Source organism: Sminthopsis crassicaudata, chromosome 3 (assembly GCF_048593235.1).
Source record: "Sminthopsis crassicaudata isolate SCR6 chromosome 3, ASM4859323v1, whole genome shotgun sequence".
NCBI lineage: Eukaryota > Metazoa > Chordata > Mammalia > Dasyuromorphia > Dasyuridae > Sminthopsis > Sminthopsis crassicaudata.
This window is the reverse complement of record NC_133619.1, coordinates 258,207,745-258,231,293: the sequence shown is the minus strand read 5'-3', so window position 1 is coordinate 258,231,293 and position 23,549 is coordinate 258,207,745. Positions and strand designations below refer to the sequence as shown.

Sequence of the window (23,549 nt, the reverse complement as noted above, 5' to 3'; positions counted from 1 at the left end):
TTACATCCCAATAAATCTATTAAATTGAAATGGATGAATATTTACAAAAATATAAATTTGCAAAAAATATAAATAACAGGAGACAATATAGAATATTTAAATAAACCTATTTTACAAAAAAAAAAAAAAAAAAAAAAATCTAGCCATGAATTAGTTTCCTATGGAACAAATCCCTAGACCAGATTGATTTGTAAGTAATTTCTACCAAACACTGAAAAAAACAATTCTAATCCTATACAAAAACTTAGAAGAAGGAGAGAAAATGTAAACACAAATATAGTTTTGATACTTAAACCAATGAAAGCAAAAACAAAGAAAGGAAAGTATAGACCAGTTTCCCTAATAAGGAACTGGTCAAATGGAATCACATGACTCCATTAGACATTAAAAAATAAACAAGGTCAAAAATTTGAAAAAGAAAAAATATGAATATTTCATAGTAAAAACAACTGATTTAGAAAACAAATTAAGGAGAGACAATTTGAGTATCATTGGATTACCTGAACATCATGAACAACAACAAAAAATAGCCTGGACATTATATTTTAAGACATGATAAAAGAAAACTACCCAAAGGACTAAGTAGAAATTGAAAGAATCCACTGGTTACCTATTGAAAGAAACCCCAAAATAAATTCCCAGGAAAATTATAGTCAAAATCCTGAACTCCTAGTCCATTGGGGAAAAAAATATAACAATAACCAGAAAGGTAGAATTCAAGTACACAAGAGACACAATCAAGATCACACAAAATTTATTAGTCACTATCAATCACCAAAAAACCATGGAAGATAACATTCCAGAAGGGAAAGGATCTAGGCTTACAGTCAAGAATAGCCTATCCAACACAATTAAGTATAATCCTACAACAGGGAAAATGAATCTTTAATGAAATAAAAGACTTTTAAGCATTTCTAATAAAAAAAAAAGCTGATTAGAAAAATTTGATATATAATCACAGAGGTCAAGAAAAGCATAAGAAGATAAATATGCATGAGAAAGAATAATAATTAGTATCAATAAGAGACTAAACAAGATAAAATTTCATATTTTATATGAAAAAATGGTATATGTAATCCTTAAAAACTTTATGACTATGAAGGTTCATAGAGGGATTTTAAGGTGGCTTGAGTGTGAGTATATTTAGATCATTTCAAAAGAAGATTTAAAAAGTTGGAAAGAGGAATACCCTGGCAGAGGAGGAAAGGAAGAGAAATAATGACAGAAATTATCCCAAATAAATTGGTTGCACAAAGAGGATTTTTCTAAAATAAGGAGGGGACAGGAGTGGCAGCAAGCAGCCCTTGGACTTTATTTTCATCTGAACTGGTTAAAATAGGGTAGAGAACACATATATACACATAAAACTGGGTAGAGAAATACATCTTAACCAACAGAGAAACAGGGGAAGGTTAAGGGAAAGGAGAGGAATAAAAATGAGCACAAATTAAGAAATGTATTAGTCACAAGCAAGCAGAAAAAGTCAGGCATGGAAAGAGGAAGAAATGTAAAAAAGAAAATAGAAGGAAGGAAAATATACAAATAATAATCATAAGTGAGTGTTAGTGGGAAGGACTTACCCATAACATAGAAGAGGATAGTAGAATGCATTAGAAACCAGGATTTAAAGATAAAGACAAAGATAAAAGAAGTAAAGATACTGACAAAAGTTAAAATAAGGACTGGAGAAGAATCTATTCCACTTTAACTGCAGTGAAAAAAGGAAGAGATAGTAATCATCCTCTCAAACAATAACAAAAAAAAAAAAAAGGCTTAATCAAAGAAGATGATTAGGGAAACTAGATTTTGCTAAAAGGTACTATAGACAATAAATTAATATCAGTACTGAATATATGGACTTAATGCCATAGCAACCAAATTCTTCCAGGAAAATGAAATGAGTCACAGGAGGAGATAACAATAGAAGGGGACTTCAATTTTCCATTTCTCAGACTTAGATAGATGTAACTATAAAGTAAAGAAGAAAGAAATTGATGTGATGATAGAATTTTAGAAAAGTCTAATATAATAGAGTTCTATTGAACATGAGTAGGAATAGAAAGGAGTATACTTTTTTTCAGTTGTGCATAGCACCTTCATAGAAATTGACCATGTATGAATCTCAAAAGCAAATGCAGAAATATTAAATGCATCTTTACTAGGGATACATATAACAATTGATACAATAATATTTTGTTAAAATTGTTGGAAACTAAATCACTTAATCCCATAGAATAAGTGGGTCAAATAATAAATCATAGGAACAATCAATAATATTATTAAATTTAATAATAAAAATGATAACATGTAACAAAAAAATTGTGAAGTAAATCCAAAGCAGTACAAGGAGAAATTTTACATCTATAAATATTTTAATCAGTAAAAGATATGTAGAACAGATCAATTATCTGGATATGGAACTTTTTAAAAGTTGAAAAGATTTAAAAACATGATTTACAACACATGGTATATTCACTTCTTTTTTTGTTTGTTTTTATATCTCTCCTATGTTTTTTTTTTTCCCATTTGCTCTGATTTATCTCTCAAAAGATGTTTCATAAAATAATGTGTACTAAAAATAAATAGATTTACCAGAATAAAAATAAAAATGATTTAAACTCCAAAATAAAAATTTTGAGAATCAAATGTGAGATTAACAAAATTGAAAATAAAAGGCCCATTTAATAAATAAATAAAATGAGAATGTGTTTTTTTAAAATAAAATAGATAAACTAATAATTAATTTGAATTTTCAAAAAGAAAAAAAAAAGTATCAGTATCAAAAATGGAAAAGGTGAATTCAGAAGCAATGAATAAAAAAGTAAAAGTAGTTATTAGAAGCCATTTTATCCAACTTAACTGGACAGTTAATATGTTATGGGAGCAACTTACTAGTAGCTACTGGGGATCTAATTCTGACCAGCAGAATAGATCCCTTTATGTAAAGAGGATGACAACAATTCAAGGAGACTTACAGGCAGTTGCATTCTCTGACTCGCCTCTCTTGCCTCTAATTTATTTCATTCCCAATTCACAAGCAACATCTGTGTTAGTAACGGCTGACTTGCAGTTCATTTAAGTGTGTTTTGATTCACAGCTTTGAGGGCTTTAAGAAGAACTTATCACCCCTTTATCGTACTGTCCACTTTAACCCTTTACAAGCTTCCTGGGTTTCCCATTTAGGTGTGGTCCTCAATAGTTATATTTTAAAAATATTAATTGAATGTTCTCTAAATAAAAAGCTATTTTTAAAAAAGAAAACTGAATGGGAATAGAAGAAAATATTAATTGAACACTATCTTTGAAAAAGATATTAAGAAAATCATAAACAAATTCCTTAAAAACAAACTTTAAAATTAGATAGACTTACAAGTGAATTTTATGAAATATTTTAAAAACAGTTCATTTTAGTACTAGGTAAACTTAAAAAAAAATTAGTTAAAGAAGGAGTACCATAACATTCCTTCTATTTGACAGACATGATCTTGGTACCAAAGAGAGTCAAAATAGAAAAAGAAACCATAGACCAATTTCCCTAATGAATATTGAAGTACAAGTTAAAAAAAAATGCTAGCAAAGAACAAATATGTATCTTAAAGAGCATACAATATAACCAAGCTGGATTTATATTAGAAATGCTAGACTGGTTCTGTATTAAGAAAAATACAATCATAATTGATTACATTAATAAAAACATCATTAAAAGTATATGATTATTTTAATATATGCAGACGAATAACATTTCTGTTAAACAACAACAACAGTAAACATTTGGAATAAGTGGAACTTTCATTAAAATAATGAGCAGTATCTATCTAAAGCCAAGACTGTTGGAAATTTTTCTAATAGAATCAGGAGTGGAACAACAGTATTTATTACAAATATTGTACTAAAGTGATACAGGAAAAAGAATTAAGCATAGATAAAAGGAAAAAATTATGTCTTTTTTGCAGATGATATGATAATTTCCTTAAAGAAACGTAGTCAACTAAAAAATTAATTGAAATAACAATTTCAATAATGTTGCATGATATAAAATCAATCCCCAGAAATCATCTCCATTTCTAGATATTATAAACAAAATTCAGTAGGAAGAAATAGTAAGAGAATTCTATTTTAAATAGCTACAGACAATATGAAATGCTTGGTAGTCTATGTCTCAAGAGACAAGGAAGTAAAGGAACATACTACATACAATGAGAAAACAGGTTTGTTAATGTTCTATTAACAGATGTGAACTAGTTCAACTATTCTAGCAATCAATTAAGAACTATTTCCCAAAAGCTACTAAATTTTGTGCATTTGATCCACTGTTACTAGGTCTAAACACCAAAGAGATCAAAGACAAGAGGGACTTGTGTCCCAAAATATTTATAACAGTTATTGTTGTGGTAGCAAAGAATAGGAAACTAAGAAGATGATTACTGATTGATAAATGACTAAACAAGGTATGGTGAATAAATATTTTTGTTCTATAAGAAATTATAAAGGAGAGAATTTGTTTAAAAAATTTAAAAATTTAAAGATTTGTATGAACTATTTCCATCACAGCAATATTGTAAAGGTAACCAACATAAAGGGTTTAGTAAGTTTGGCCAATCCAGTGATCCACCATAATTTTAAAGGACTTCATAAAAAAGTGTTATCCACCTCACAATGTATATAGAGTGCAGATTGAAACATATTTTTTTTCTTTTTCTCTTTTTTTCCCCCTTCAGAACATGGCTAATGCAGAAAAATGTTTTTCATGACTTTATATGTTTAAGGGATATTATATTTCTTGCCTTCTCCATGAGTGCAGAAGGGGTAGAGGAAGGGAGAGAATTTAGAATTGAAAACAAAACAATATTAAATTTAAAACAAAAATAATTCACTATTCAATAAAATCTCAGGAAAACTGGAAAGCAAACTAGGTATAAACTAACACTTCACACCATTACCTAAAGAAACACTCCAAATGCCTATATGACATGATAAAAATTAAAGGATGAAGGAAGATTTTTGTCAGATCTTTGGTTAAGGGAAGATTTCAAAACCAAAACAGAGATAAAGAGGATCACAGAAAGTAAAATGGATATTTTTGATTACATAAAATTAAAGCTTTTACACAAATAAAATCAGTTTAGCTAAATTTAAGGAGAAATAGGTAAATGGGGGGTAAGCTCTGCATTATGTTTTTCTGAGGAGTGTGTGTGTGTGTGTGTATATTTGTGTGTCTGTCTGTGTATAATTTAAATTAATGACTAAGAATTATTCTCCAATAGAATGAATAAGAATTCAAAAGATATAAAAATGTTCTAAATTACCCACAAAGGCAAATTGAAACAATTCTGATATTTTAATTATTTAGATATGACTTCATTGTGTGAAAAGTATCTTGTAATTGTTTTCATTCAGTCCCTAGGTTTGTCTTGGCAGATAGATTCCCAAATACTTTATATTGTCTACAGTTATTTTAAATTTCTCTATCTCTTGCTGTTGGGCTTTGTTAACAATATATAGAAATGCTGATTTATATGGATTATATATATTGTATTGTATCAATTATTTATTTTGTTAATTTTCAATTACATATTAATCTCATTGGTTATCAGTCAATAATATTGTGGGCCTCATGCAGTTCATGAATTGCATGTTTGATATCTTTGATCTATAGCACATTAAAAAACAACAACAGCATTTCCCCTTTTATCTCTTTTAATTAAATCTATTTTTATCACTTTGCCCATGATCACTAGTGATACTCTTTCATTTTTTACTTTTGTTGAAGCAGATTTCACTTCTGGATACTTATTTTACCTATCTGTCAATTTTTTTTTAAATTTTTCAAGTGCTTCTTGTAAATAAAATATTGTTAGATTATACTTTTTGATCCATTATGTTATCCTTTTCTGTTTTATGGGTGAATTCATCCCATTCACATTCACAATTGGAGATCATTAATTAGGTATTTCCCTCTATCTTATTGTTTTATATTTTTTTCTTTAATTTTTTTCTTGTCCCATCTTTATTTTTTTAAAAATGTGGTGAAAGAGAAGAAATATTTTTAGAACCATCATTCTAGGCTAAATGTAATCAGCCTCTACTATCCTACCCTTCTTCTCTTGCCACTCAGAACCCAATCACACTTAAATTCTCCTCTTGATTCAACGTTAATAATTTGAATTTGATTTGCTTAGGATTAATCTTTCCCTTAATCTACTTCCACTTTTATTCTCTATTCTTCCATCTCCCCTCTTCTTCTTGTTACCCTAATTTATTTCTATACCCAACTGTGGAATGTATTCTTTGACCAGTTCAAATTTTTGTCTTTTTCCTGACTCTTTGCTTATTTGTTAGTCTTCTACTTCTATTCTGTACCCTAATAATGTGAGGTAACTTTTAAGATCATGAAAAGAAAACAAAACCACATCTTAGCTATGTGGAACTTTCCTCTATGACTACCTCTATGACATGTCTTCTTCATCTCTACCTCCTAGCTTCCATGACTTCTTTTGTGCCTTAGATAGTCTCATTTTCTGTAAGTTTTTGATTGTACAGTTGATACCAATGCCTTCTCTTTCAGATTACCTCTGATGTACCCTGTATATATCTTGTTTGTGTATAGTTGTTTTCATTTTACCTCCTCCATTAGAATATGAGGTCCTTCATGTTAAGAGCTATTTTCCCCTTTTTCCATATCACTAGTTCTAAGTACAATACCTAATACATAGTAAATGCTTAATATATTTTTGTTGACTTGATTCCTATGAATAGAAATTCACATATTGGCAATACCTAGAACCACAAGGAAGGTCACAGTTTCAGAATAAATACTGACAACTGGGGAAAAACGCCTCCCAAGGCAGTCTGCTAACATTATGAATTATGAATACATGGTAAATAAAAAACAGAAATCTGGAATTAGTATAAGCACCTGGACCCTCAGGATAGGGTTCTTGGTCATTCCATTTACTGACTTTCATGGAAAATTGGGACATTTGACCCAAAAGTGCCCAGCAAGATTTCATTAACTGTGATGTAAAACACAGCATTTTACACTAGGGAGCAAGTTACAGCAAGTTCAATAATGTTGAAAGTCAGCCATATACTGACATTCTTACCAGAAAATTATGTGTTTAAGTGTGGTAGCAGTAGTATCTACTAGAGTATCTGCTACTGTGAATAACTGAATTTCCATATAATTATTTTCTTTTTCTTTATTTTGATGAGGCAATTGGGATTAAGTGATTTGCCCAGGAGTCATATAGCTAAGAGGTGTTAAATAGCTGAGGCTGGATTTGAACTCAGGTTCTCCAGACTTCAGGGGGGATACTCTATCAATTGCACCATCTAACTGCCCCTTATATAATTATTTTTCATTTTAATTTGTGCATTTAAAAATATTCTTCTGAAAAGGGGTCCATAGACTTCACTAGACTGTCAAAATGACCCAAAAGACATTAATAATACATGGAATGGAACATAAAAAGATCAATCCATGAGTTTCCCTCAGATCTGATGGGTGCCTTAAAGCTTTGCAAATTAACATAGCCCTTTCATCCAACACACCTTTTGGATCAACACTTTTCCATGTGGAAATGGGAAGGCGGTTTCTAATTAAACATGTACTATATTCTTGCTGAGTATCTTTTCCATGAAATTATTAATTTCTCTCTTCCTTCCCTCTTCTCTCTCTTTTGTTTGTCTCTCACATATTATCTATAAGTTTTTCATTTTATCCTGAGCAAAGATCTGTTCCACAACACTACTCAGGAGAATGATGAATCAAATATCTTTTTGGGGTGCTATAATGTTTTTTCTATTCTCATTGGTAAATTTCATTCACATTGGGCCAGCCTTCTTTAACCTATTAGGTAATCAGTAGCATATATATTGACCCACAGACATTGTAAGTTGGGGAAATTAAAGAAGAATTTTCCTTTTTTTTTTTTTTTTTTTGGCACTGAACACAAGAAAAGTCCAGTGTTATATAATTGTGGTCAGTCATAAAAGTGCATTTGTGGTAGGACTGACATAGTAGTATCTCAATCTAGTTAATACCTCTTATAATCACTTACTAAGCAGTACTAAAATTACATCATATAATTCCCTAGGCTCCATAATCTTGTGCCCTTAAATCAATGGGAAATTATTTTCTTTTCTCAAGAGAAGGGAGCTTGAAATGAAGATCCATCTTTGACCCTGGAAGTAGAAGGAACTTAAAACAAAGAATAGAATATAAGTATCATTGTTCTCACGTGCCTATTATTTATTGTTGTTGTTGTTGTTGTTGTTGTTGTTGTTGTTGAGGCAATTGGGTGACTTGCCCATGATCACACAGCTAGGAAGTGTTAAGTGTCTGAGGCCAGATTTGAACTCAGGTCCTCCTGACTTTAGGGTTGGTGCTCTATCCACTGCGTCACCTAGCTGCCCCTATTATTTATTATTTTTAAAAATGCTTGAATCCCTTATAGTACCAAACCAATTCTGTTTTGTTAAAGAGTTATGTGGTGATACCCACAAATTGAGGAATAGCTGAACAAATCGTGGTAAATGATTGTGGTAGAATACTATTGTGCTATTAGAAATGATAGTCAGGGTGTTCTCAGAAAAACTTGGAAGACTTACATGAATTAATGTAGAGTAAAATGAGCAGAACCAGAATAACATTGTACACAGTAATAACAGTATTGTAATGATCAACTATGAAAAATTTAGCTATTCTAAGTACTTCAATGATCCAAGACAGTTCTGAAAGACTTATGGTGAAAATTTCTATCCATCATCAGAGAAAGAACTGATTTTGGCCGATTATTTTCTGGAAAATGCTCTAAACAGTTCCTGAACTTTGAGATATTACAGCAAAATCACTTTTAGAAAAAAGAAAATATGAATTTTCTTATCTTTTCTTTGATAAATGGATGTCAATAATTTGCTACTTAGGACAACAAAAACAAAAACATCTTAATCTATCCTTCTAGTATAAGGTAAGATTTTTAACTAGGACTTGAAGGAAGTCAGAAGGCATAAAGGAAGAGGGAAAAAAATTCCAGTATGAGGAACAACAGTGAAAATGGTTTGAGGAGGACTGAAAGTTCATTTTAATCTCCCTGTTCTTCCTAATATTCTTCATATTCATTAATTCTTATTTTACAATCAAATTTTATACCATAATCTATTTAGTCATTCCCCAGTTATGGGCATATATTTCCTTTCAGTTCTTTTTCTGTTATAATAAAATTTTTCTATAAATATTTGTAGATAATATGTATCTTTCTATGTTTTATCCCTAGTATATTTGGTTCTATATCAAAGAGAATGGATATTTCAGTTACTATATTTATAAATTGCTTTACAAAATTATTGGACCAATTTTTATTTTCACCAAATATGTATTAGTGTACATTTGTTTTCATAACATAGCAAAACATTGACTTTTCCCACTTTTGGCCATTCTTTGTCAATTTGCTGACTATGAGGTGACACCTCAAAATTGCTTTGCTTTGCATGTCTTAGTGATTTGGAAGCAATTGTTCATGTAGTTGTTAATATTTTATAACTCTTCTTTTAAAAAATACTTTCTTTATATCCTTGTTTACTCATTCATTGGGTAATGATTTAAGGGAATTTCATATTTGCATACCCTATATATTTTGGATATCAAAAATATGTTTTAAAAATGAGTGAGAAAGAATCTGCTTTTTGGAAGAAATTCATGCAATATAGATAGCATTTTGGAATTGGATATTTAGAAATGTTTTTTATCATTATGTGATTTTGTTTCCATAAATGAACTATATTCCACCTATTTTTAAAAGAACCTCATCTGCACACTTTAAAAACATGGAAATATAATTTTCTAACCTATTTAAGAATTTTCCAATTTGTTAACATTTGTTAAAAATATAAACATGCAGCATCTTTAGATTTGTTTATAAAAATTAACATGTTAACATCAGAGATGACAAGAAGTAACTAGCCATATATATTTTTTTAAAAAAAACTTTGCATAATTTGTAGATGGGTTCAATCAATAATTATTTTGTAGTTAATGCCATATATCTTCTGGGAACTATTCTGTGAGTTGTAATTTTCAGATATGATAGCTATTGGCACCAAGTATCAACATACTGCTTGCTCATTTCTTTTACTAGTTAGACATGTGATCAAAAAAATTTGAAGATCAAAAAGAGCTCTCATGCTAATATTCTTTTTCTTTTCTATGTAGCCTTTAACAAGGATAAAAAAAGCATTTGGAAAAAAAATTAAAATTTCAAATTTTAAAAAGCATTTTTTGAGAAATAGTATTCAAATGGTTCTCCTAATTCACTTAGCAGCATATTTCATATTTTACTTTTGTCATTTTAATGCTTTTTTCCCTAAATATTATTTTGGAGATAATTTATAATAAGAATTTAGCCAACTGGCATAAAGGAACAGATATGAGCACATTAGCTGGTCAACAAGGATTTATAGCATATACATATACATATATATATATATATATATATCATATACATATATACATATATAGCATATACATATAGCATATACTATATGCTAGGAACTATGGTAAGCACTTAGGATATTAAGGATAAATAACTCCTATTCTCAAAGATTCTACAGTCTAATGGAGAAGACATTGTGCATAATTATATACATAAAATATACACAAGACAAATGGAGATATATCAGAGGAAAAGCCAAGCATTGTGGGGGGATTGGGAAAGGCATCTAGTAGAAGATAAAATTTTAGTTGTGACTTTAAGGAAGCCAGGGTAGTCAGTAAGAAGAGATGAAAGGGAAATATTCCAGGCATAAGGGATTATAGAGAAAGTCCAGAGTATTTCTTTTTTTTTTCTTTTTCTTTTTTTTCCCCCTGAGGCTAGGGTTAAGTGACTTGCCCAGGGTCACACAGCTAGGAAGTGTAAGTGTCTGAGATCAGATTTGAACTCGGGTCCTCCTGAATTCAAGGCTGGTGCTCTAACCACTACACCAACTAGCTTCCCCCAGAGTATTTCTTAAGAGAGGAATGAGGATGAATATCCTATGTAAATAATTTTAAACTTTTGTTTTCTATGCTTAAATGTCAATGATAGTGGACTCTTAAAGAGTCGGAGTTCGTGTTGTAGACCTCTTTGGTTGATGAATCCTAAGGACTCCTCTGCATCATGTTTTTAAATGCATAAAATAAAATAAATAGAACAAGAAAATATAATTTTATTAACATAATTATTAAAAAAAAAATTAAAAATCATAGACTCCAAGTTAAGAATCCCTTCCAGAGAACTGATCCAAAACTGTAACATATTTCACTAATAAACTAGCTGTCAGATCTTCTTGGGATAATTTATTATGACTGATTCATATCTATTGATTGTGTTGTCCTGCCATGATTCTCTTGAATGAGTTCCGTATCTCTAGACCTCATAAAAAGAAAGAAAAAATAAAACTAGGATATTTGAATACATGACCTCTCAGGTTCAATAAATGAGTATGGAGATGAGCCTTCTCTCTCCATAATGACTATTAAAAAAAAAAAAAAAAAAGAGGGGGAGTAAAGATCCTTAAAATTTGATTTGATTTGATCCTTAAAATTTATAAAGAACTTTCTTAGCCAAGACTCTTTGGGAGGGAGATATACTTTGAGAGTGTGGGTATTATTCTCATTTTACAAATGTGAAAACAAAAGTTCAAAAATTAAAGTGATTTGTCTAAGCTCACAAAGGTTGTTTCTTAACTTAGGTCTTATACTCTTTCCATTGTAGTTGCCTCAGTTATGCCTTTTACAATCTATTTAAGTTCAGTTTTCAGTTCAGTTCAATTAAATCAACTTTCAGTAAATCGCTATTTGCAATAAGGAAGACATTATGTGCTAGACGAAATTACAAAGATTAAATAAAATGGGATTTCTGATATAATGAATTGCCCAAAAGTTGCATGACTTGAAATTTTTTTAAGGTTTTAACTATTTTAAGTGTAGTAGAGAAGTAGGCTATTTAAAGGAAATTTGTGGTGAATCCCTTAGTAAAACAAATAATCATCTATGTTTTATATGAAGTTCAGTTTTGTATGTATGGTATTAAAATAACATATTCCTGAGTACATTCATTTTTAATGGTATTTTATTTTTCCAAATACATGCAAAAATAGTTTTCAACATTTACCTTTGCAAAACCTTGTGTTCCAAATTTTCTCTCTTCTCTCCTCTTCCATTTCCCCACAACAGCAAATAATCTGATATAGATTAAACATGTACAATTCTTCTAAACATATTTTCATATTTATCACACTGAGCAAAAAAAAAAAAATCAGATTAAAAGAAAAAACAAGCAAACAGATGACAACAACAACAAAAAGGGAAATGCTATGCTTTGATCCACCTTGAATCTTCTTAGTTCTCTCTCTGGATATGGATGGCTTTTTCTATCACAAGTTTACTGGAAATGCCTTAAATTACCTCATTATTAAAAAGAATCAAGTTCATCACATTTAATTGTCTCATAATCTTATTGTTTCTATATACAATGTTCTCTTAGTTCTGTTCATTTCATTTAGCATCAGTCTTTCCAAAAGGCTTTTCTGAAATCAACCTGCTCATTATTTCTCATAGAAAAATAGTCCATTAAATTCGTATACCATAACATCTGTAGCCATTCCTTGATCTCTCTCTCTCTCTTTCTCTGTCTCTTTTCCTTTCCCCCCTCTCTTTCTCTCTCTCCCCCTTTCCCTCTCTTTCTGGCACTCTCCCTGCCCCTCTTTCTCTATCTCTTTCTCATAAACACACACACACACACACACACACACACACACACACACACACACACACACACACACTTACACTCTCTGATGACTCCTCATCACTCCTAAAATCAAATATAAAATTTTTTCTTTGGAATTCAAAGACCTTCAAATCTGTTTCCCTCCTACTTTTCCATTCCTGTACACAAAGCCTGTGTAACTGGCTTCTTTATTGTTCCTAGAACAGGAAGACATGCCATCCTCAAACTGTAGATTTCTCTGCATACCTGGAATTCACTCCTTCCTCCCCCTCTGCCTTCTGGCATCCTTTACATCTTCCAAGCCCTATCTAAAATCCCATTTACTACAAGAATCCTTTCCTGATCTCCTTTAATTCTAGTGGCTTCCCTCTACTGACTATTTCCAATTTAGCCTGTATATTTATAGAGATAGATAGATAGATAGATAGATAAATGGATGATAGATTTATAAATCTATATGTATATATATATATATATTTATATTTTATGAGACATTTTTAACTCTTACATATGTACATTTAAAATGAATGTAGCACTTACAAATAGATTGAGCTAAGTGATGTTTCATTCAAGTTTCTTGTATTTTTCATACTCTACCACTGTTTTGTGTTACAGGTACAGGGCCTTCATTTTTATCTTGACCTTTTTGCTGTATGCAAGTTTCCACTTATCTAGGAAACCTATCAGCATAGTTAAGGTAAGAAACTATTAAATGAGTTTATTCTGTTGTCTACTATCTATGAGTCATAAAAGGAAGTAGTTGCCATCATTTGTAAGGGTTGAGGAAATAAGATTATTAAAAAAATATTTTTGTAAAGTTTTCCTGTTCTATACTTTTAAAAATTTACATTTTGCATATGGCTTACATAGTGGTGATAATATAGTGCTATACTGTAAGTGGAGTTGTCTGGGGGGGGGGTTAGTCTTTGCCTTTCATTTAACCTCAGTTTTGTGTGGGATTTGTTACTTCTTGTCAGCCACTGCCTTAGTTTTTCTCCTAGGTTTAATAACCATTTTTCTGCCACTACCTTGGCTCCCACCCCCATGGAACTATTTCCTAATGACTGTTAGGGGAGGGGAAGAATGGGAAATGGAAGTGTCCAAAACCCCATCTCCCACAACATTCTCAGATCTTCATAATTTCCCCTAGCCAAAGCAGCTGACTCATTTGCCTAGTTTATTTTTTTCCCCCTCTGACCTGAGTTATTAAAAATAAATTGACATTTGATAGCTCAAGCCCTAGTTAATCTCTGGTGAAATATATATCCTAGTTTGCTTGTGGCTCAGCTTCATGGATGTCACATAGAATTTTTTTCTTTGCTGAGATATCAACATAGCTTTGTTGTCAGATGGCCTTTTGGACAATATCTGCAGGCATTTTAGTCTTTCCTGGCTGGTAATAAATGCTGAATTCTGTAGATAGTTTGACTACTAATCTCTAGCAAACAGGATTAAATTTGGCCCTAATCAGCTATGTCAGAGCATTGTTTTTCCTCCTCAACTTGGAACTTTGCTGCAGGCATAAAGTGAACTCATTGACAGCCTTCTTCAAAGCCAACAACTCCAGGTTGAGGATAAAACAAGTTTCACTGTCACTTAAATTTCTGCTGGTAAAGGCAACTGTTATATTGTGACTGTCACAATTTTTATACAAACTGTTCCTGAGTCCTACCAAAATGTGTATTCACTCATCCCCAAAGGAATTTTTCAGCTTTAAGACAAAATCTTTTTTTGCCCATCAACTTCCTCTTCTATTTCATAAGTACAATTAGGATCAGAAATTTAGCAGTAAACTTGTTCTAACAACCACGAATCAAATTCTTAAAATGTTCAGAAGATTTAGAAGATATATGCATGACAAAAATTCTTCTGTCTTCTCTGGGGAGCTCACTAAGAAATGAACTCATGCACTAAGGAGATGCTATCATTTGGAGCTGGCTTAACAACAGCACCCTCTTTGAGTTTGATGTTGGGAAGAAATGAGGCATTCTTAAATCATTAAAAAGTTAAGAAAACAAGATTTATTTTCATTAAAACAGCAAATATTTTTTAAAAAAAGAATTAACAAAGAAGAGAATTAGCTTCTCTACAAGTGATCCCCCTTGTCCTTATGTGGAAACTCATTTGCTTTAGCAGGGCACTGTGTGACTATGAATGGCATAAGCATTGGGTAAGCAGAGGTCAATCAAATCCCACTATACCACTATACATGCTACTGTTTCTTGGAGCTACAGGTAAGAGTTAGGTGGATCTGGTGGACACCAAAGGTGGGAAGCAGCCCGTAAAGGGCTTGGCAGCCTTCACACCAGAGGTACTAGTCTTCCCTGAACACACTCCATGCCCCATTACATAGTAGATATTAATAAATGGTTATTAAATTAAATTGAACAAAATGGAAAGGCCCTAAGGACCTTCTATCATTTAAATTCTTTCAGAACTTTTATCCACCTAGCACAAAGGGGGAAAAAAAAAACCAAAAACCTACCACCAAGAATTAACAAAAAAAGACAAAGAAAGAGAAAAAATATGGAAACTCCAGAAATCTAAGCTTTTTTCTTTCACATTGGAAGATCCAAGTCTCAGATATCAACAAACTATTCCATAAGTTAGGTGATTTCATGATCTCTGAAGTTCACAAGTTGGCCTCCTAAGGCAAATCAGTGACACTGAGCTAATAAACCAGAGTAGCATCAGCAACATATGCGTCAGAATGATCTTTAGAAAAGTGAAGAAAAGATTACAAACCTCATATAGGTAACCTATTCCAGGATCCAAGTTCATATCAAGATTACCCCAATATTGCCATTCGGTATTCCCTAACTCTCCCATCAAAATCTCCTCCTCCTCCAAATTCTTCAACCTCTTAGAGACCTCTATAGAATGGTTGCCTTCTTTTGCTAAGGCTAAATAAGGACTTGCCTTCATTCTTCCAGTGACTTTACCACCCTAGTTAGGTATATGATCACCTTTCTTCAAACTAATTACAGATCCATCATAGTTATGCAGTGACAGTTTTACCTCCCCAATATTTTAGAAAGCAGTAATATCCTTTCTGGAAAGGAGTTGTTTCCTAGAAAAAAGGAAACATATCAATTAAGGGAGACATGAACTAATTCTCAAGAGCATGTAGAGCCCTCTGAGAGACCAAGGATCTTAAAGCCAAGATTATTCTGCACCAAGAAAGAAATAAACAAAGAATCAGAGGGTTGATAAGTCAACAAGACTTTAGGAGACTGGACACTTCCATGTGTCCAATGCAACTCTTGATTAGTTGGGCAAACTTCTTTCCTTGAGATAGGAGCATTACACTTTGCCAGTTGAGAACAAGTTGGAAGCTTCTTGAGTTAGGTAGTTACTCCAATGAGCAAAAGAAAGCCAAATGGCCAGGATTAGCTTCTTTGTGCTTAATGGGATCATTAAACCTAGCCTAAGCCTAGCTTAACATGGCATCATTACCATAATGTTCATATTGACACTGGACCTACTCACCAAAATCTATTTTGATTGTAGCAAGTCCAACATGGTTCAGTATATTATACAAATACCTGTATGTAGTTGATTGCCCAATCCTATGCTCTCCAGGCTCCAGATCATTTGGCCATAGCTGTGACCAATCTCCAGAAAATAATGCAGCTAAAGATCTCTGCTTCATCTCTCAGGTTCTCTTACATGCTATCTTTGGAGCTTAGAGCTCAGTCCACTGAGAAGATTTGCTAGGACCCTTAGGGCCCTAGGGTATCCTTTGTTACCAGATTAGTCTATTAAAGTACAATTAGGAATTCCTCTCCAGTATTGAATAGAGCCATTGGTAAACCAAAGAGAAGATCCTTAAGAGCCATCCCTTATAGGTGGGGTCTCATTTAGCCAGCAGAAGAAACAGGAATCTAGGGCCTAGACTAGAATTTTCAGTGTTTGGCAAAGTCATCATGTATGTATTTGTGCAGGACACTAATGCCAAAGAGACCCAAGAAAGCCTGTTTTTTTAAAGTTTAATCCTCATGCCCTCTACCTATCTTGTTAAGAGGATTATCTTACCATCAATCTATTAAAAAAAAAATGTATCCCCTCTCAAATCTGAATAGAGGATTGGGTGGGTCTGAACAAAATTGAGGAAAGTATATTTAATCTCATTATCTGAAATATCCTTCTAGAGACTAAAGTTTGAATTGAGAAAAAAATAGAAAACTGAACATGTTATTAATAATTATTACTCTCATAAAGCATAACAGACAGCTCTTAAAGAGTTGACTGCATGACCTTTTTTCATCTGTTCAGTTGTGACTAGGGCTCTGTAACAGGAAAACAACTGCTTTTCAAAAGTATTGTAACAGTTTTGCTTAGAGGAACTTGCAATTCCAGAAGACTAACTTGTCCTGATCACATTTTGATTCTTATCAGAGACTCCACTTCAGTTATTTTTTACAGTCAGATTCCTTGAGAAACATGATCTTTGCAGAATTATAAGGACCCACTGCTAGAATGTCTGAAAAATTTCAATGTTGTAACCTGTTCTGGTTCTTTTGAAAGAAGCAGATTTTTCAGCTGATTCAGTAAAGTAAAGTAAGTAGGATACAGGTTTGAAAATTTCCATATTGGCTCTCTTCTTATGACTTGGAGAAGTATCAGTAACTCATTCCAAACTGTGCCAGTAATCATCTAGGTCTTTTCCGTCTACTGTGGTCCCCAAAATTTGACTGAATGAGCTAAGATTCAGGGTTTATTAAGTTAATTTCCCAACTCTTGTTCTTCATGTGGACTACTACCATGTGCTCTGGGGCCCCTATAACTCTGATCTTATCTGGACTAGTCAACATTAAGTTATCAATATAATAGTGTAAATTAACCCTCTTTTGGTGCTGGAAAAAGTGAAGTTCACTTGATGTCTACTTCTCCAACTTTTTCCTGAGTAAACTTACATAGTCTCGTGAATTTGAATTATGAGAAATTTTAAGTTCTCTATTGTTTTTCTTCCTTCCAAATGAAAATCTGATTTTTCTTCCATTTTATTTCCATTCTGTCAGAACAGAATCAAATTCCCCATAGATCTTCTATTTAAATTCTTCATTTCTTTATGAAGGTATTAAGGTTTTAAAAGGACACTTCTTTCTCCTTTCCCATTAGATTGTTTATACTTTTTGTTTTTAGGCATTTTCAGTTGCTCTAAAAAAAAAAAATGTAGATTTTCCTGAACTCTTTTTTTTTTTTTTTTGTATTTCCAAGTTTCTACTAGCTCTGGTCTTTTTATCAGAAATTCTTTCTATTGCATTAAAATTTTTCCTTTTCTCTGCAAAATTATATTCCTCTTTACAAGGTACATTGTTTTTTGTTGTTGGACTTTTCTTTTAGCCTTTGTAGAAAATTTCCCAAAAGTTTCCTCTGGATTTGAATAGAATCTGCCACAACTTATATTATCTTGTTTCTGGTTCCATGGTATGTGAATATTTTTTTCTGGCTTCTTAAAGAATTTTTTATTTGATCTGACAGTTGTGGATATTTCTTAGGAGTTTTCATTTTGAGGTTCCTTCCCAAGAAGTAGTCATTGGATTCTGTTTTCACTTAGCTATGTAGAGATCTGGTCAGTTTTCATTTATTATTTTTTATATATGGTATCTAGTCTTTTTTATTTGATCGTGGTTTTCATGGAGTCTGGTATTAATTAAGTTTAAGTAGTATTGTGCTTGTTATTACATTGATAGAGCTTAATTTATCTTCTTTACATATAATGTTGGCGTTTATTTTTACATATATACTACTTGCCACATTAAGGAAAGGTCCATTTCTTTCTTTTTGGGGGGAAGGGGAACGAGGCAATTAAGGTTAAGTTACTTGCCCAGAATCATACAGCTAGTAAATATTAAGTGTCAGAAGTGGGATTTGAATGAACTCTGGTCTTCCTGAATCTAGAGCCTGTGCTCTATTCTACCCATTTTGCCATATAGGTGCCCTAGGTCCATTTACTTCTATGCTTTTTTAATGATTTGGGTTTTTTACACAAATAGGTACTGTATTTTGTCAGAATGCTTTTCTGTATATATTAATAAAAATCACAATTTTAATGTTCTTTATTGATTCAGTCTGATGTCTCGATTAATATGCTATTTATATTTTCCCAAGTATTGAACCAAATCAGTATTGATATTATAAATCCAAACTGATCATGGTGTATAATATTGTGATATTGTGCTATATTCTTTTTGCTTTTATTTATTTATCTGCATCACTATTTATTAGGAATATTGATCTATAATTTCAATTTTCCATTTTGACTCTCTCTGGTTTAGACATTAAGATCCTATTTATACCATCAAAAGAACTTTGTAGGATCTCTTCTTTTTCAAATTTTGTAAATAGTTTTATAATATTGGAATTAATTGGTCTATAAATGATGTAATTTGTAGTATGGGCTGGGGAGCTACAAACATTCAATGATCCCTATGTGGTCTCAAATCTTTATTTTTCTACTTTATTCTCCCACTTTATCATCTTGATCAGTCTCATGAATCTAAACCTTAAATTTATTTATTTATTTTTTATTTATTTTATTTAGAATTTTTTTTTACAGTATATATGCATGAGTAATTTTTTTAATAATATTATCCCTTGTATTCATTTTTCCAAATTACCCCCCCCTCGATTCTGTCTCCCCCCCTCCATGACAGGCAATCCCATACATTTTACATGTGTTACAATAAAACCTAGATACAATATATGTGTGTAAATACCATTTTCTTGTTGCACATTAAGTATTAGATTCTGAAGGTATAAGTAACCTGGGTAGATAGACAGCAGTGCTAACAATTTACATTCACTTCCCAGTGTTCCTTCTCTGGGTGTAGTTATTTCTGTACATCATTGATCAACTGGAAGTGAGTTGGATCTTCTTTATGTTGAAGATTTCCACTTCCATCAGAATATATCTTCATACAGCATTGAAATGTACAGCGATCTTCTGGTTCTATTCATTTCACTCAGCATCAGTTGATGTAAGTCTCTCCAAGCCTCTCTGTATTCCTCCTGCTGGTCATTTCTTACAAAACAATAGTATTCCATAACCTTCATATAACATAATTTACCCAACCATTCTCCAATTGATGGGCATCCATTCAACTTCCAGTTTCTAGCTACAACAAAAAGAGCTGCCACAAACATTTTGGCACATATAGGTCCCTTTCCCTTCTTTAGTATTTCTTTGGGATATAAGCCCAGTAGTAGTGCGGCTGGGTCAAAGGGTATGCACAGTTTAATAACTTTTTGGGCATAGTTCCAAATTGCTCTCCAGAATGGCTGGATTCTTTCACAACTCCACCAACAATGTATCAGTGTCCCAGTTTTCCCACATCCCCTCCAACATTCATCATTATTTTAAACCTTAAATTTACTTCTTATCAGGTCAAGTTTTTTTTTTTTTTTAATCACATATCTTAAATTTTATCAATCTTTTGATTTGTTTCCAAAATATTATCTTGCCTCATAGAGTCATTGATTTATATTTGGCATATCTTAATTTCAGAGTCTCTGTGTGAACAAGGTTTGCCAGTTTCTGCTTTGTGCTAGTTAAAGAATTGGAAATCAAAGGGATGCCCATCAATTAAAAAATGTCTAAAAAACCTGTAGTATATGATAATAATAGAATATTATCATGCTATGGGAAATATCAAATAGGATTAATTCAGAAAAACCTGGACTTCCGTGAACTAATGCAAAATGAAGTGAAAAGAATAAGAACATAATATACAATAATATTAATATTGTTCAATAAAGAACTATAAATGACTTAGCTAAATTAACTAATTAACTACTATTATGGTAGCTTGCTCTACCCATGAGAATTAATATTTTTCCAATTACTTAATTTACCCTTTTTTTTGTACAAAGAATGTTTTGTAATATATCCTTATAGTTCCTGTGTATTTCTTGAGAGGTATACTCTCAAGTATCTTATTCTGTTTGAAGTTATTTTAAATGTAGTTTCTTTTTCTATCTCTTCCTGATAGATTTTGTTTTTAATATACAGAAATGCAGATTATTTACTTTAGTTTCTAAGTTGACCTGATGGAGTTCTCTAAATAAATTGTTATTTCATCTGCAAAGAGTAATAATTTTGTTTTCTTTATTGCCAGTGCTTATTCCTTCAATTAATTTTACTTATTGCTAGCTGGCATTTCTATTACCATATTTAATAGTAATGGTGATAATGAATATCCTTTATGCTTCATCTTATTAGAAAGGCTTCTAGTTTTTCTCCATTATAGATGATGCTCCTCTTGTTTTTACATAAATAGTACATTTCATTTTAAGGAAAGTTTCATCAGTCTCTATATAGTCTCTAGTGTTTTTAATAGGGATAGAATTTATATTTTGTCAAAAGCTTTTTCTGTACCTATTGAAATGATTATATGATTATTGTTATTAATATGTTCTGTACCTCCCAAAAATATAGCTAAGAAGCCCCTTTGAGCTCTCTTTTAATAGATAGCCTATAAAAATAATTACCTCAAAGCCTAGGTATTTACTAATATGCTTCTTATGTATATGTAGTTAAGGCACCTTGTTTTTACTTTGAAATACATTTTCCCATAAATCTGCATGGTCCATGGAAAGAGTGAACACATTCTAGTACAAAGACTCTTGTAGGAAACACATGTTTGCACGCAAATCAGGTTTCTGATACTATAAGGTCTTAATTCTTTTCCTCCTCATGGAGTCCACTTGAACCCTCTCTTCCCTTACATTACACAGTTCTGCAGGTCAGCTCCTAAATGCCAAAGCTAATTTTTTGTGAGGTTTTTATGTTTTTATCTCTTCCCTGTTACCTAACTTCTTAAAGCTCCTGTTTATACCAGAATAGTATCTGTTATTGGACAAATGCAAAGGGATAGAGGGGAGAAAATCATATTCTTTCTGCTACTCTCTGATATAGAGGTCGTGGTCCCACTCCACAAAGTTGCTCTTAGCCTCAAATGATTATTAAACTGGTAAATTCAGCTTTTTAATGGTCCATAATGGGTAGTCCTATATTCTGCAACCCATAACTGTCCTCCTCCTAGTTCAGTCAAAGAAAATTCCTTCACACTTCTTAAAGCAAGGTTCCTTAACTAGGGGTCTGGGAGAGAAGAAAAGATGGTCTGTCAATAAATTTCAGGGGTCTGTGAATGTGAATTGAGAGGAAATTACATCTTTATTTTCAATAACCTCCAATTAAAGTTTAATATTTCTTTCAATTATTTTTAAATGGTATTCTAAGGATTTATAGGCTTCAGCAGATAACAGTCTGCTGGTTAAGGTTAAAGTTAAGAATTTTAATGAAAAAATATGATTAATTTGATTAAGAAAAGACTTTTTCATTTTTTATGAAGTGGTGCAAGTAATTACAGTTTATTAATATTCATTACTCATTGTCTCTGATATCTGCCTCTTGCCTTGTATGATTACTTGAGTTTTATCTCTTTGTAGGGAGAAAGGGGAAAGGTTTAATAAAGCTTCACACATAATGCCAGATTGATAGTTGCATTTATATTACTATATATTTTCTAATTTTTCCTTTGTACACATTTTCTACTCCTTTACATATTCTTTCCTTTAATTCTCTAGGGTGAATTACATAAGCAGTGTGCTTCTCATAGTAAGGATAAACTCAACATTCTTAATGAAAATGCCTTCCGTGATTCTGCTGGGAAAATATCAGATAATGAAACTCACTGCGGTTGGGCACCATTTGGTAAGCTCACTATTCTAACAGTTCCTTACTCATCTATTTTATTTGTCATTTGTAATAGCTTGATTTTGCATATGAAGTAATGGCAAAAATTACATTTCTTTTCTATCCTTACTGTATGCAATAAGTGTGGTTGTTGTTAAGTTAAAGTGATGTACTTTAACTTCAAATACAGAGGGAAAAAAAATCATCATTTTAGACATTGCAGCAAATAAATATTTCATTTGCAATAATTTAGGTCTAAAAAGTCTAAATTTTTAGTTGTCTTTTAAGAAATGTTAATTTTAGAACATATCCCTTATATTCACCTCTGCTTGGGGTACTTTCTCCAAAGGTTTTTTGAAAGAAAAAACCAATCAACACATCAGCTGCATTTGACAGCAAATACAGTATTCAATATCCATAAACCTCCATCTCTACAAAGAATGTTGGGGTGAGGGACACATTTCTCAAGTCTTCTTGGAGGTCAAGCTTGGAAGTGATAATTAAAATTTACTGTTTCCATTTATTGTTCTTTCTATTTACATTATTGGAGGAATTATACATATTGTTTTCCTAGTTATGTTTCCCCCATATAAGTTCATAAAAGTTTTCTCATGTTCCCCTGAATTATTTAGATGAATCATTTTTAGGACATAATAATCTGCAGTATTTATATGCCACAATTTGTTTAGCCCTTCTGTATTTGATGGATACCTATTTTCTTTTCAGTCCTATATTGAGATAATTTGTATTGCAATTAGTATTTTGACATATCTGAAACCTTTTTGTCTGTCTTTGATCACCTTGGAATAATATACCTAGTATACTGGAGAGATACAATGGTACTTATATATCACTATTCATAGTGGCATTTGGGGGCTCCAGATATAGATGTATCATTTTCTTCAGGTAATTCCATATTGCTTTCAGAATGATTAGACAAAATAACAACTTTACAATCAATATATTAGTATTAGAATGGACCTGACACCAATATTCTGTTAAATTTCAATGCAGTAAAGAGTCTTTACTTAGCCTAAAATATAATTGATTTTTCTATCATATGATAGTATTTTATTTATGAAGAC

At 31.7% G+C, this 23,549-nt stretch overlaps 1 protein-coding gene across 1 annotated transcript in view; it reads left to right on the top strand.

Annotated features, from left to right (window-relative positions):
* SLC37A1 (solute carrier family 37 member 1) overlaps positions 1-23,549 on the top strand; it is a 132,783-nt gene that overhangs the window by 29,044 nt on the left and 80,190 nt on the right. The window contains exons 3-4 of the mRNA XM_074300567.1: positions 13,380-13,461; positions 22,356-22,482. Of these exons, the coding sequence (XP_074156668.1) occupies positions 13,380-13,461; positions 22,356-22,482 (209 nt within the window). The remainder of the gene's footprint in view (positions 1-13,379; positions 13,462-22,355; positions 22,483-23,549) is intronic.